Genomic DNA, 17204 nt, shown 5'->3' on the forward strand with positions numbered 1-17204 from the left:
CTGAAAACGTGCTCCCACCCTGGTGTCCCCCAGGTGAGAGGGAAGCCCGTCATGCACTCGATTGGGTGGCAGACTAATTCTCCTGTTGAGCAGCTATTGCTGCGAATCTGCCATGACCTCTGGAACCACGGGTAGTAGGTCCTCTTGAGCGACCATGGAAACGACCTGGGGAACGAAAGGACCGAAACGAGGGCCCCAAGTAGGGCCTTCTAGGAGGCGGACCCCGTGATGGAAAATAAGTGGATTTACCACCAGTAGCATCAGAAATCCACTTATCAAGTTCCGCTCCAAATAAGATTTTTTCCTTGAAGGAAGGAGCTTCCACAGCTTTTTTCGTATCCACGTCCGCCTGCCATTGATGAAGCCAAAGCGCCCTGCGCGCTGAAACCACCAGAGCTGAAGTTCTGGAGGCGAGATTACAAACATCCTTGGACACCTCTCCAAGGTAGGCTGCAGCTTCTCCTATGTGTTCTAGAGGAATAAGTTCCACCGGGAGCCTGTCTCATCCCTTCAGCTAATCGTTTTGCACAAACCTCAATAGCTTTGTTAGTCCAGCAGCTTAAAATCGCAGGACGGAAAGTCACCCCCTCAGCAATAAAAATGGACTTGACAGTATTCTCCAGCCTCCTGTCCAATGTCTCTTTCAAAGACATGGCACCAGGGACCGGTAGAATAGTCTTTTCAGATAGAAGAGAACAAAGAATCTACTGTAGGAGTCTCACAAGATTTTCTGCTATCTGCAGGAAAAGGATAGGAAGATAACAATCGTCGGGGCATCTGAAATTTTTTATCCAGATGTTCCCAGCTGAAACCAGGAGAGAATCTAGTTCTTCTGAAATTGGAAAAGTAACCTGCCTCTGTTTCGCTAAAAAGACTGCCGTGCAGGCCCCTTTTCCTCATCATCTATCTGCAATACTTGTCGGATTGCAGATTAACCCTTCTATCCCTTAGGACACAGGCTCAATCTCCTCTTGGAGCTCCTCAGGTGAATCCTGAGTATATTCGCCATCCTCTAGAGCCGGCATTTCCTCCTCCTCTGAGTCGTCCGACTGGAGAACTGAGGGTAATAGTCTCTTTTTTGAGACCTGCGGTGAAGGTCCCGACGACGTGGCACAAGACAACAACATGGATTTTGTCATTCCCTCCATAGATGAACCGGCATAGGCATGGTCTTTAGGTACTTCTATAGTAGCTGACCTAGAAATGTCTCTCTCTTTATGAGAAGCCTCCAGCTCAGCAGAGATGTGACATAACGGATGCAAACTCTTCCGCCCAAGACGGCGGTTCTGTCATCCGTGGAGACTCTTGCTGTGGATTACACTTGTCACAGAATATGGGGCTAGATGACTGCCCGTGTATACTTTTCTGCACACAGGTAAATGATTTCTGATAAGCTTTAGAGCCCCTTCCAGCCATGGTACATACAAACCCCACACAAACAACGGTAAAGTGTAGTGGAGAGGGTTAACAGGTAAAGACTGAGATATGCAGAGGTAGGAGAGGGCAGAAAAATGCTAGGCACTTTTACCAAGTAACTATATTGCGAATAAAGTAGTTACTGTGCCTAAATGCTCTCCTAACCAGCCTAAATCCTACTGTGCACTTACAGGACAGGTCTGGCTCTCAGTCTCAGTGCAGCACCAGCAGTATAGTCTCCTCCATTTAATGGCCGCCAGCACACTTCTGAGAAGCACTGGAAGGAAGGAGCAGGAGTCTGGAGTTAGGCTCCGCCCCCGCTATGGTGCTCACTTCAAAGCAAAATGCACATTGTGTGAAGGAGACCCCACCCAGCCTGTCTGTTCTTACTCCACCAATCGGAGCCACTGCTGCCTTAAACACTGCCTGTGTGTTTAACCTGGCTACCTCGCTAATCAAGGTAGCCAGGGCATACTTACAAACTGCCTGGCTGCCAGTGGCGGTTTTAACTAACGAGGGACAATCTAAGACTTGTAGTGGGTATAGAGGGGGAGGAGCTAGTCACACTTCTAAAATGTAAAGTGCTAGCTCCCACCTAGCACCATCTATACCCCACTGTCATGAAGACTCCAGTGTCCCCTAGTGGATGAAGGAGAAACATGATTTATATATCACTCAACTTTTTAGGCAACTTGCCCTCTTGGAAGTTTAAAATACATAAATATTTACAATGTGCATCTATATGTTAAGTTTTATTAATGTAAAACATTACTTCTAGTTAAGATATATATGGTAATATTACCTATCAATATTTGTATCATTTCTAATCATTTTAATAGCATAACTCACTTCATACAAATGCTTTTGATCATAAGGGAAATTATATTTTCTCCTTGACAGTCATCACAGAATATGTGCACCACCGAGAGGGCAACTGGACACTATTCCAGCTTTACTAACAATGTACTAAAAAGTGTGGTAAATACTAACAAGCGCCACACGCAGCTGTGTTACCCCACATGGACGTCAGACAGGTCCGTGCAGTGTTTGCTTTTCTTACTTGTTACCAAACTCTTTATCTCATATACTTGTAGGTCTATAATGGAGTATACACACGGCCAGATTTTTCTTCAGATCTGAACGATAACGATTTCAAAAATCAATCAATCGTTCATATCTGAAGGAAAATCTGACATATCTGTCAGATGAACGATTTGAACGATGCGCGTTCCCGATGGTCAGATAACAATATCTGACATCTGATGTGTTTGCAGTCAGACTTGGACGATTCCATTCATTTTAATGCAGTCAAAAATCGTTCAAATCGCTCAAATCTTTGGTAAAATCGTTCATCTGACAGATCTGACAAATCTGACCGTTTGTATGCTCCATAACAAAGCTTGTATTGTCCTTTCTGTGATTTCCTCACTACCAAATAATCTCCATCTCCTGACCCTGCACATTACTGGTGGTGTCACCACTGTGGGAGGTGAGACAGTGCAGGACATACTGAGGACAATCTGTACTGATCCTACTTATCCTGTGATGTCCCTGTATTATTCCCCCATTACTACGTACCCTGCTCACATCTGTATTCTGCTGGGGATATCGGGAGCCTGATGCACATTACTGGTGGTGTCACCACTGTGGGAGGTGAGACAGTGCAGGACATACTGAGGACAATCTGTACTGATCCTACTTATCCTGTGATGTCCCTGTATTATTCCTCCATTACTACGTACCCTGCTCACATCTGTATTCTGCTGGGGATATCGGGAGCCTGATGCACCTAATGTACATTACTGTTAGTGGTTTATACCAGGACCAGCAGCTTCCTGTGTCCCAACACGAATTACATTATCTAATAATGTATAATTACATAAGTGATCATGATATTAATGTCCTTATCTTATGGAACAGTGTAAATAGTAGGTTACAGAGGATCTAATTAGAAGGAACCAGACATCAGACTGCTGTAAGGAGATTAGAGATCCATTTACCAGGAAACCCAACCAGAGAATACTGGATCCAGCGAGATAAAATCAGAGGTGACAGATGTCATTATATCACCCATCTCACCCCATCACTTACAGCCCAGTCATCACATGATGTCATAGTTTCCCACTTCCCAGCACATTGTCATGATGACAGATTAGTTATGTCCCTATATTACATCATGTGGTCTTGTTACTGTGCAAATAGGCCAATAGCACAATAATATTCTAATACAGAGCTTCCCAAACTCTGCCATTACAATCCAAGGTTTAAGGATATCCATGTTTTAATCCACATTGTTAATTCAAACTGACTGAGGCACTAATTAAGTGACCTGTGCTCAAGCATGGATATCCTTAATACTTGGCCTGTAATAAGAGGAGTTTGGGAACCTCTGATCTGATAGAATAAGGAAACTGAAAGCCATTACATGAGGAACATGTTGGAGCCCTATGTTGGTGACATCCCTGTGGATATATAATATAATGTAATATATTAGTATATAGGGGCTGATTCAGCAGAGGACACAATGACGATAGTTACGCAGATAGAGCGAATGTTTACGATCACACCTGCGTATAAGTCACACTGCGCACACACAGCGATCACATTGCTATTATGGACGCACAGAGGAATTCATCACATAGTGAGCTGCAGGGTGACAGCGTTTGGGGGAGGTAACGGGGGTGGACAGAAAACTGCAGGCGTGTGTGTCCGTGTGATTGCCATGTCATGGGCTTGTCTGTCCATGTGATCGCCATGTCCTGCAGGCATGTCTGTCCGTGTGATCGCCATGTCATGGGCGTGTATAAATTAGCCATAACGATGGCAGCTGCAGCATGAGACCTCTCTGCGTGTCAGGAGAGCTGCAGTGTTTGCGGCTGGTCAGACATGATGTAAATGCTGTGACTGCGTGATGTGCGGCGATGGTACCGATTATTACACAGGAGGTCGACATTGGACGGTAAGGAGAAGGCAGCAGTGGGCGCGGTTATGGCGGCTGTGCCTCAGCATTAGCATATATTAGCACCTGCGATCTGTAAGAGAGTGCAGCTGCATTTGCTTCCACTGCTGAATTAGGTCCATAGTGTGATAATGTAAATGTCATTTACCTTCCATCAACATGGACAGCAATCTAGTCTAACATTGTATTTATGCTTGTTCTGACAATTCCCAATGATATTACACTACTGCAAATACCGCTGCAATTTCTATATATTTCTATAGGCTCATATACTTTGCTTTTCTCCTGTGTGACGTTTCTGATGTGTAACAAGTTCTGATTTCTGTGTAAAACATTTACCACACACAGAACATGGAAATGGTTTCTCACCTGTGTGACATCTCTGATGTATAACAAGAAATGATTTCCGTGTAAAAAATTCCCACACTCAGAGCATGGAAATGGCTTCTCACCTGTGTGTCGTCTCTGATGTGTAACAAGATGTGATTTCTTTGTAAAACATTTCCCACACTCAGAGCATGGAAATGGCTTCTCACCTGTGTGTCGTCTCTGATGTGTAACAAGTTCTGATTTCTGTGTAAAACATTTCCCAAACACAGAACATGGAAATGGTTTCTCACCTGTGTGACATCTCTGATGTATAACAAGAAATGATTTCCGTGTAAAACATTTCCCACACTCAGAGCATGGAAATGGTTTCTCACCTGTGTGACGTCTCTGATGTCTAACAAGTTCTGATTTCTGTGTAAAACATTTCCCACACTCAGAGCATGGAAATGGTTTCTCACCTGTGTGACTTCTATGATGTGTAACAAGAACTGATTTATGTGTAAAACATTTCCCACACTCAGAGCATGGAAATGGTTTCTCACCTGTGTGAGATCTCTGATGTATAACAAGAAATGATTTCCGTGTAAAACATTTCCCACACTCAGAGCATGGAAATGGTTTCTCCCCTGTGTGACATCTCTGATGTTGAACGAGTTCTGAATTCCGTGTAAAACATTTCCCACACTCAGAGCATGGAAATGGTTTCTCACCTGTGTGACTTCTATGATGTGTAACAAGAACTGATTTATGTGTAAAACATTTCCCACACTCAGAGCATGGAAATGGTTTTTCACCTGTGTGACTTCTCTGATGTATAACAAGATCTGATTTCTGTGTAAAAGATTTCCCACACTCAGAACATGAAAATAGTTTTTCACCTGTGTAATGTCTCTTATGTCTAACAAGATATGATTTACATGTAAAACATTTCCCACACTCAGAACATAAAAAAGGCCTTTCAGCTGTGTGTACTCTCTTTTGATGTATAGAAAGACTGATCTGCTTGGTAAATCTTTTCCCACATTCAGAACATGACAATGGTTTATCACCTGTGTGATCTGAGTTGTGTGTAACACTACTGGGAGTATCAGGGGAGCATTCTTCGTGGTTAGAGGGATCAGATGATATATCTGCTCTGTGAGATGCTTGATGTATACTGGGGATAATGGGGTTTTCTCCTGGAGAGTCCTGTGAGAAGTTGTTATCATTTAGGTCACAATCTGGAGATAATATGAGACGTCTCCCCGAGTTATTCCTGTTGCTGTGTCCATCTGCTGGGAAAAGAATAATTATATGGGAATTAGCCTTATTGCAGAACTTTACCATACTGTGTAACTATAATAAGATGTGCCCAGCTGTACCCCAACATCTCCATACTGTGTAACTATAAGACGTGCCCGGCTGTACCCTAACATCTCATACTGTGTAACTATAAGACGTGCCCGGCTGTACCCCAACATCTCCATACTGTCTAACTATAAGGTGTCCCCGGCTGTACCCCAACATCTCCATACTGTGTAACTAGAAGATGTCCCCGGCTGTACCCCAACATCTCCATACTGTGTAACAATAAGATGTGCCCGGCTGTACCCCAACATCTCATACTGTGTAACTATAAGACGTGCCCGGCTGTACCCCAACATCTCATACTGTGTAACTATAATAAGACGTGCCCGGCTGTACCCCAACATCTCATATTGTGTAACTATAAGACGTGCCCGGCTGTACCCCAACATCTCATACTGTGTAACTATAAGATGTGCCCAGCTGTACCCCAACATCTCATACTGTGTAACTATAAGATGTGTCCGGCTGCACCCCAACATCTCCATACTGTGTAACTATAAGACGTGCCCGGCTGTACCCCAACATCTCATACTGTGTAACTATAAGACGTGCCCGGCTGCACCCCAACATCTCCATACTGTGTAACCATAATAAGACGTGCCCGGCTGTACCCCAACATCTCATACTGTGTAACTATAAGACGTGCCCGGCTGTACCCCAACATCTCCATACTGTGTAACTATAATAAGACGTGCCTGGCTGTACCCCTACATCTCCATACTGTGTAACTCTAATAAGACGTGCCTGGCTGTACCCTAACATCTCAATACTGTGTAACTATAATAAGACGTGCCTGGCTGTACCCCAACATCTCCATACTGTGTAACTATAATAACACGTGCCCGGCTGTACCCCAACATCTCCATACTGTGTAACTATAAGACGTGCCCGGCTGTACCCCAACATCTCCATACTGTGTAACTATAATAAGCCGTGCCCGGCTGTACCCCAACATCTCCATACTGTGTAACTATAATAAGACGTGCCCGGCTGTACCCCAACATCTCCATACTGTGTAACTATAATAAGACGTGCCCGGCTGTACCCCAACATCTCCATACTGTGTAACTATAATAAGACATGCCCGGCTGTACCCCAATATCTCCATACAGTCAGTGACTTCATTGTGTATGTACTGATGATTGTCATGAGGAGGATTAGGGTTTAGGAGTAACACTGGCTGGGGAGTAGTTACTAAAGGGGGAGATGTATCAAACCTCACAGAGGCAAAGTGGAGAAGTTGCTCTTTGCAACAATCAGCTTCTGTCATTTACAAACTGTACTTGATAATAAAAGCTACAAGCTGATTGGGTGATGTGGGCAATTTCTCCTCTGTATCTCTCTCTCTAAGGTTTGATACATTTCCCCCAAAATCTCTCTCTTATGACATGTTATGTACAATGGGCGCAACATATGGGCATAAACCTGGGATTTCTTGAAATGTATTCAGACACCTTATCTATATGCTACACTGGTAGATACCAACGTTAAAACTGTCACTACCAACAGAGTGCAGGCATGGTCTATACATTATATCACACACAGGACATACTAGCTGTATCCTGCGGTGTCCTCACACTCTCCATATCTCCATCTCAGTATGTGTAACAGAGTGCAGGCATGGTCTATACATTATATCACACACAGGACATACTAGCTGCATCCTGCTGTGTCCTCACACTCTCCATATCTCCATCTCAGTATGTGTAACAGAGTGCAGACATGGTCTATACAGTATATCACACACACAGGACATACTAGCTGTACCCTGCTGTGTCCTCACACTCTCCATATCTCCATCTCAGTATGTGTAACAGAGTGCAGGCATGGTCTATACATTATATCACACACAGGACATACTAGCTGCATCCTGCTGTGTCCTCACACTCTCCATATCTCCATCTCAGTATGTGTAACAGAGTGCAGACATGGTCTATACAGTATATCACACACAGGACACACTAGCTGTACCCTGCTGTGTCCTCACACTCTCCATATCTCCATCTCAGTATGTGTAACAGAGTGCAGGCATGGTCTATACATTATATCACACACAGGTCATACTAGCTGCATCCTGCTGTGTCCTCACACTCTCCGTATCTCCATCTCAGTATGTGTAACAGAGTGCAGACATGGTCTATACATTATATCACACACAGGTCATACTAGCTGCACCCTGCTGTGTCCTCACACTCTCCATATGTCCATCTCAGTATGTGTAACAGAGTGCAGGCATGGTCTATACATTATATCACACACAGGACACACTAGCTGTACCCTGCTGTGTGCTCACACTCTCCATATCTCCATCTCAGTATGTGTAACAGAGTGCAGGCATGGTCTATACATTATATCACACACAGGACATACTAGCTGTATCCTGCTGTGTCCTCACACTCTCCATATCTCCATCTCAGTATGTGTAACAGAGTGCAGGAATGGTCTATACATTATATCACACACAGGACATACTAGCTGTATCCTGCTGTGTCCTCACACTCTCCATATCTCCATCTCAGTATGTGTAACAGAGTGCAGGCATGGTCTATACATTATATCACACACAGGACATACTAGCTGCACCCTGCTATGTCCTCACACTCTCCATATCTCCATCTCAGTATGTGTAACAGAGTGCAGGCATGGTCTATACATTATATCACACACAGGTCATACTAGCTGTACCCTGCTGTGTCCTCACACTCTCCTTATCTCCATCTCAGTATGTGTAACAGAGTGCAGGCATGGTCTATACATAATATCACACACAGGACATACTAGCTGTATCCTGCTGTCCTCACACTCTCCATATCTCCATCTCAGTATGTGTAACAGAGTGCAGGCATGGTCTATACATTATATCACACACAGGTCATACTAGCTGTATCCTGCTGTGTCCTCACACTCTCCGTATCTCCATCTCAGTATGTGTAACAGAGTGCAGGCATGGTCTATACATTATATCACACACAGGACATACTAGCTGCATCCTGCTGTGTCCTCACACTCTCCATATCTCCATCTCAGTATGTGTAACAGAGTGCAGGCATGGTCTATACATTATATCACACACAGGACATACTAGCTGCACCCTGCTGTATCTTCACACTCTCCATATCTCCATCTCAGTATGTGTAACAGAGTGCAGGCATGGTCTATACATTATATCACACACAGGTCATACTAGCTGTATCCTGCTGTGTCCTCACACTCTCCATATCTCCATCTCAGTATATGTAACAGAGTGCAGGCATGGTCTATACATTATATCACACACAGGTCATACTAGCTGTATCCTGCTGTGTCCTCACACTCTCCATATCTCCATCTCAGTATGTGTAACAGAGTGCAGGCATGGTCTATACATTATATCACACACAGGTCATACTAGCTGTATCCTGCTGTGTCCTCACACTCTCCATATCTCCATCTCAGTATGTGTAACAGAGTGCAGGCATGGTCTATACATTATATCACACACAGGACATACTAGCTGTACCCTGCTGTGTCCTCACACTCTCCATATCTCCATCTCAGTATGTGTAACAGAGTGCAGGCATGGTCTATACATTATATCACACACAGGTCATACTAGCTGCATCTTGCTGTGTCCTCACACTCTCCATATCTCCATCTCAGTATGTGTAACAGAGTGCAGGCATGGTCTATACATTATATCACACACAGGACATACTAGCTGCACCCTGCTGTGTCCTCACACTCTCCTGATCTCCATCTCAGTATGTGTAACAGAGTGCAGGCATGGTCTATACACAATATCACACACAGGACATACTAGCTGCACCCTGCTGTGTCCTCACACTCTCCATATCTCCATCTCAGTATGTGTAACAGAGTGCAGGCATGGTCTATACATGATATCACACACAGGACATACTAGCTGCATCCTGCTGTGTCCTCACACTCTCCATATCTCCATCTCAGTATGTGTAACAGAGTGCAGGCATGGTCTATACAGTATATCACACACAGGACATACTAGCTGCATCCTGCTGTGTCCTCACACTCTCCATATCTCCATCTCAGTATGTGCAACAGAGTGCAGGCATGGTCTATACATTATATCACACACAGGACATACTAGCTGTATCCTGCTGTGTCCTCACACTCTCCATATCTCCATCTCAGTATGTGTAACAGAGTGCAGGCATGGTCTATACATTATATCACACACAGGACATACTAGCTGTATCCTGCTGTGTCCTCACACTCTCCATATATCCATCTCAGTATGTGTAATAGAGTGCAGGCATGGTCTATACATTATATCACACCCAGGTCATACTAGCTGTATCCTGCTATGTCCTCACTCTCTCCATATCTCCATCTCAGTATGTGTAACAGAGTGCAGACATGGTCTATACATTATATCACACACAGGACATACTAGCTGCACCCTGCTGTGTCCTCACACTCTCCGTATCTCCATCTCAGTATGTGTAACAGAGTGCAGGCATGGTCTATACATTATATCACACACAGGACATACTAGCTGTATCCTGCTGTGTCCTCACACTCTCCATATATCCATCTCAGTATGTGTAATAGAGTGCAGGCATGGTCTATACATTATATCACACACAGGACATACTAGCTGTACCCTGCTGTATCCTCACACTCTCCATATCTCCATCTCAGTATGTGTAACAGGGTGCAGGCATGGTCTATACATTATATCACACACAGGACATACTAGCTGTATCCTGCTGTGTCCTCACACTCTCCATATCTCCATCTCATACTTGCCTACCCTCCCGATTTGGTCGGGAGCCTCCCGAAAATCGGGTGCCGCTCCCGACCTCCCGGGAAGGCAGGCAATCCTCCCGGCCCCGGCGATGTGTCCGGACCCCCCCACGCTTTTAAATAGAAACACCGGCAGCAGGGGGGCCGGTGACGCGATTCGCGCTGAATCGCGTCACCGCGGCTCCGCCCCCGGCTGCACAATGCCATGAATCACGGCATTATGAAGAGGGGGCGGAGCCACGATGACGCGTTCACGCCCCATGCTCCGCCTCCAACGCCGCGTCATGTGCCGGGTCCCGCCCCCTTTGGCCGCGTCACGCCCCCAGCCCTGTAAGTCCGACAGCTCCCTCCCGGAAGGAGGGGGCTAAATGTCGGCATGCATGCTCCATCTCAGTATGTGTAACAGAGTGCTGGCATGGTCTATACATTATATCACACACAGGACATACTAGCTGTATCCTGCTGTGTCCTCACACTCTCCATATCTCCATCTCAGTATGTGTAACAGAGTGCAGGCATGGTCTATACATTATATCACACACAGGACATACTAGCTGCATCCTGCTGTATCCTCACACTCTCCTTATCTCCATCTCAGTATGTGTAACAGAGTGCAGGCATGGTCTATACATTATATCACACACAGGATATACTAGCTGTATCCTGCTGTGTCCTCACACTCTCCGTATCTCCATCTCAGTATGTGTAACAGAGTGCAGGCATGGTCTATACATTATATTACACACAGGACATACTAGCTGCACCCTGCTGTGTCCTCACACTCTCCATATCTCCATCTCAGTATGTGTAACAGAGTGCAGGCATGGTCTATACATTATATCACACACAGGTCATACTAGCTGTATCCTGCTGTGTCCTCACACTCTCCATATCTCCATCTCAGTATGTGTAACAGAGTGCAGGCATGGTCTATACATTATATCACACACAGGTCATACTAGCTGTATCCTGCTGTGTCCTCACACTCTCCATATCTCCATCTCAGTATGTGTAACAGAGTGCAGGCATGGTCTATACATTATATCACACACAGGACATACTAGCTGTATCCTGCTGTGTCCTCACACTCTCCATATCTCCATCTCAGTATGTGTAACAGAGTGCAGGCATGGTCTATACATTATATCACACACAGGACATACTAGCTGTATCCTACTGTGTCCTCACACTCTCCATATCTCCATCTCAGTATGTGTAACAGAGCGCAGGCATGGTCTATACATTATATCACACACAGGTCATACTAGCTGCACTCTGCTGTGTCCTCATACTCTCCATATCTCCATCTCAGTATGTGTAACAGAGCGCAGGCATGGTCTATACATTATATCACACACAGGTCATACTAGCTGTATCCTGCTGTGTCCTCACACTCTCCGTATCTCCATCTCAGTATGTGTAACAGAGTGCAGGCATGGTCTATACATTATATCACGCACAGGACATACTAGCTGTATCCTGCTGTGTCCTCACACTCTCAGTATCTCCATCTCAATATGTGTAACAGAGTGCAGGCATGGTCTATACATTATATCACACACGTTATACTAGCTGCATCCTGCTGTGTCCTCACACTCTCCATATCTTCATCTCAGTATGTGTAACAGAGTGCAGGCATGGTCTATATATTATATCACACACAGGACATACTAGCTGCACCCTGCTGTGTCCTCACACTCTCCGTATCTCCATCTCAGTATGTGTAACAGAGTGCAAGCATGGTCTATACATTATAGCACACACGTCATACTAGCTGCATCCTGCTGTGTCCTCACACTCTCCGATCTCCATCTTAGTATGTGTAACAGAGCGCAGACATGGTCTATACATTATATCACACACAGGTCATACTAGCTGTATCCTGCTGTGTCCTCACACTCTCCATATCTCCATCTCAGTATGTGTAACAGAGTGCAAGCATGGTCTATACATTATATCACACACGTCATACTAGCTGCATCCTGCTGTGTCCTCACACTCTCCGTATCTCCATCTCAGTATGTGTAACAGAGTGCAGGCATGGTCTATACATTATAGCACACACGTCATACTAGCTGCATCCTGCTGTGTCCTCACACTCTCCGATCTCCATCTTACTATGTGTAACAGAGCGCAGACATGGTCTATACATTATATCACACACAGGTCATACTAGCTGTATCCTGCTGTGTCCTCACACTCTCCATATCTCCATCTCAGTATGTGTAACAGAGTGCAGGCATGGTCTATACATTATATCACACAGAGGTCATACTAACTGCACCCTGCTTTGTCCTCACACTCTCCGTATCTCCATCTCAGTATGTGTAACATAGTGCAGGAATGGTCTATACATTATATCACACACAGAACGGAATCGGTATGAAATACCGCCGGGCGCATGGCCGGCAACAGCAGAGTTCCCGGCAGCGGAAGCCCGACAGCGCTGGAAATCCCGATCGTGTATAGGTAAGTACTGACTAACCTAACCTAACCCCCTAACCTAACCCCCTAACCTCCCCCCCAAGTGCCTAACCCTAATCCCCCCTCTAAGTGACTAACCCTAACCCCCCTTACACGCTGCCTAAACCTAAGTCCCCCAGGGGGGTTCCTAACCCTAAGTCCCCCCGGGGGTGCCTAACCCTAACCTTCCTGGGGGGGGTGCCTAATCCTAAATCCCCCCGGGTGCCCTAAACCTAACCCTCCCCCCCCGCGGATGCCAGCTCGCGGCGCCCGGCATCCCTTCGATTGGGATGCCGGGCGCCAGTCTCCCGGCGTTAGGGAAATGTCAGGCGTCTAACAGAGAGCAGGCATGGTCTATACATTATATCACACACAGGTCATACTAGCTGTATCCTGCTGTGTCCTCACACTCTCCGGATCTCCATCTCAGTATGTGTAATAGAGTGCAGGCATGGTCTATACATTATATCACACACAGGTCATACTAGCTGCACCCTGCTAGGTCCTCACACTCTCTGTATATTCATCTCAGTATGTGTAGTAGAGTGCAGGCATGGTCTATACATATCACACACAGGTCATACTAGCTGCACCCTATGTCCTCACACTCTCTGTATATTCATCTCAGTATGTGTAATAGAGTGCAGGCATGGGCAATGTATTATATCACACACAGTGACAGGAACATTTCCCTCATTAGTCTGTACTGACAGAGGAGGGTGTAAAATAAGAAATTATATTAGTGGTTGAAAAGAGAGAATATGTGATGCTTCTGTAATCAATGTTTATTACTCACCTGTGCTGATATCTGTAGAGATTTCCTCCTTACACTGCTGATCACCCCTCACATATATCTCTTCTTCTCCCTCTAGATCTTCTGCCTTATTATCAGTCACATATGTCTCTTCTTCTCCCTCTATATCTTCTGCTTTATTATCAGTTAAATACGTCTCTTCTTCTCCCTCTATATCTTCTTCCTTTATATCAGTCACATACGTCTCTTCTTCTCCCTCTATATCTTCTGCCTTCATATCAGTCACATACGTCTCTTCTTCTCCCTCTATATCTTCTGCCTTCATATCAGTCACATACGTCTCTTCTTCTCCCTCTATATCTTCTACCTTCATATCAGTCACATACATCTCTTCTTCTCCCTCTATATCTTCTGCCTTCATATCAGTCACATACGTCTCTTCTTCTCCCTCTATATCTTCTGCCTTCATATCAGTCACATACGTCTTTTCTTCTCCCTCTATATCTTCTACCTTCATATCAGTCACATACATCTCTTCTTCTCCCTCTATATCTTCTGCCTTCATATCAGTTACATACGTCTCTTCTTCTCCCTTTATATCTTCTGCCTTCATATCAGTCACATACGTCACTTCTTCTCCAGCTATATCTTCTGCCTTCATATCAGTCACATACGTCTCTTCTTCTCCCTCTATATCTTCTGCCTTCATATCAGTCACATACGTCTCTTCTTCTCCCTTTATATCTTTTGCCTTATTATTTGTCACATATGTTTCTTCTTCTCCCTCTATATCTTCTATCTTAATATTAGTCAGCGCTGCACACTAAACAGAAATAGTTTTTTAATAATGTTTGATATTGTTAATAGACATTACACAGTAGAATATCATTGTATAAGACACACACAGCTTCTCTACAGATCATATAGTGACAGTCACTGTGGTATATTGGTGAGCCCCTAAATCCCATCTACCTGATGCCCCTGTGGGGTCCTGTGATTCTCCTCTGTACAAACCTGTGAATAAAGAGGATGGGGACATCTCTCTGGGGTATTCCTGTTACTGGGTCCATTTGTAGGAGACACACAGTGACTGAGTACATTGTATATATGTGATTATCAGGTGATGTGTATATAGAGGGGGGCCCATATCTGCTTTCCCCTGTAAAATAAATTACAGTCTCCTCTTACCCAGTGATGTGAGGGGCCGGTGATTCTCCATCATCACGTCCTTGTACAGACCCCTGTGTTCCTCTATATACTCCCCCTCCTGCATGGAGACATACACAGTGACATCCTGACAGCTTATAGGAACCTGACACACAATGATACAGTCATCACCCAGACACATCCCCTGGTGTTACTGTATAATGTCCCATTCCCATCGGTCACCTCTCCAGTAATCACCAAGACACATCCCCTGGTTTTACTGTATAATGTCCCATTCCCAGGAGTCACCTCTCCAGTCATCACCCAGACACATCCACTGGTGTTACTGTATAATGTCCCATTCCCTGCAGTTACCTCTCCAGTCATCACCCAGACACGTCCCCTGGTGTTACTGTATAATGTCCCATTCCCAACAGTCACCTCTCCAGTCATCACCCAGACACGTCCCCTGGTGTTACTGTATAATGTCCCATTCCCAGCAGTCACCTCTCCAGCCATCACCCAGACACGTCCCCTGGTGTTACTGTATAATGTCCCATTCCCAGCAGTCACCTCTCCAGTCACCACCCAGACACGTCCCCTGGTGTTACTGTATCATGCCCCACTCCCAGCAGGCACCTCTCCAGTCATCACCCAGACACGTCCCCCGGTGTTACTGTATCATGTCCCATTCCCAGCAGTCACCTCTCCAGTCATCACCCAGACACGTCCCCCGGTGTTACTGTATCATGTCCCATTCCCAGCAGTCACCTCTCCAGTCATCACCCAGACACGTCCCCCGGTGTTACTGTATCATGTCCCATTCCCAGCAGTCATCTCTCCAGTCATCACCCAGTCACATCCCCCGGTGTTACTGTATCATGTCCCATTCCCAGCAGTCACCTCTCCAGTCATCACCCAGACACATCCCCCGATGTTACTGTATAATGTCCCATTCCCAACAGTCACCTCTCCAGTCACCACCCAGACACATCCCCCGGTGTTACTGTATAATGTCCCATTCCCAGCAGTCACCTCTCCAGTCATCACCCAGACACATCCCCCGGTGTTACTGTATAATGTCCCATTCCCAGCAGTCACCTCTCCCAGTCATCACCCAGACACATCCCCCGGTGTTACTGTATAATGTCCCATTCCCAGCAGTCACCTCTCCCAGTCATCACCCAGACACATCCCCCGGTGTTACTGTATAATGTCCCATTCCCAGCAGTCACCTCTCCCAGTCATCACCCAGACACATCCCCCGGTGTTACTGTATAATGTCCCATTCCCAGCAGTCACTTCTCCAGTCATCACCCAGACACATCCCCCGGTGTTACTGTATAATGTCCCATTCCCAGCAGTCACCTCTCCAGTCATCACCCAGACACATCCCCCGGTGTTACTGTATAATGTCCCATTCCCAGCAGTCACCTCTCCAGTCATCACCCAGACACATCCACTGGTGTTACTGTATAATGTCCCATTCCCAGCAGTCACCTCTCCAGTCATCACCCAGACACATCCCCCGGTGTTACTGTATAATGTCCCATTCCCAGCAGTCACCTCTCCAGTCATCACCCAGACACATCCCCTGGTGTTACTGTATAATGTCCCATTCCCAGCAGTCACCTCTCCAGTCATCACCCAGACACATCCCCTGGTGTTACTGTATAATGTCCCATTCCCAGCAGTCACCTCTCCAGTCATCACCCAGACACATCCACTGGTGTTACTGTATAATGTCCCATTCCCAGCAGTCACCTCTCCAGTCATCACCCAGACACATCCCCTGGTGTTACTGTATAATGTCCCATTCCCAGCAGTCACCTCTCCAGTCATCACCCAGACACATCCCCTGGTGTTACTGTATAATGAAGATTAATATATTTTGTAAATATACAAAATATAACATTCAGGCGCTCACAATGGGTGATAATAGCTGACAATATGATATCATTGCAAAATATTATTGGGACTACTTATTGCCGACAGAGCGAACTACTCCATATACCAGCCGGCCGG

General features: G+C 45.6%; 1 protein-coding gene across 1 annotated transcript in view; it reads right to left on the minus strand.

The window, feature by feature from the left end:
* LOC148532444 (uncharacterized) overlaps positions 1-17204 on the minus strand; it is a 301272-nt gene that overhangs the window by 59193 nt on the left and 224875 nt on the right. Inside the window, 5 exon segments of the mRNA XM_088467804.1 lie at positions 4800-5707; positions 5780-5979; positions 14076-14769; positions 15006-15093; positions 15209-15300. Of these exon segments, the coding sequence (XP_088323930.1) occupies positions 4800-5707; positions 5780-5979; positions 14076-14769; positions 15006-15093; positions 15209-15300 (1982 nt within the window).

The sequence above is a fragment of the Taudactylus pleione genome, unplaced genomic scaffold (assembly GCF_031769625.1).
Source record: "Taudactylus pleione unplaced genomic scaffold, aTauple2 ptg000076l, whole genome shotgun sequence".
NCBI classification, from domain to species: domain Eukaryota; kingdom Metazoa; phylum Chordata; class Amphibia; order Anura; family Myobatrachidae; genus Taudactylus; species Taudactylus pleione.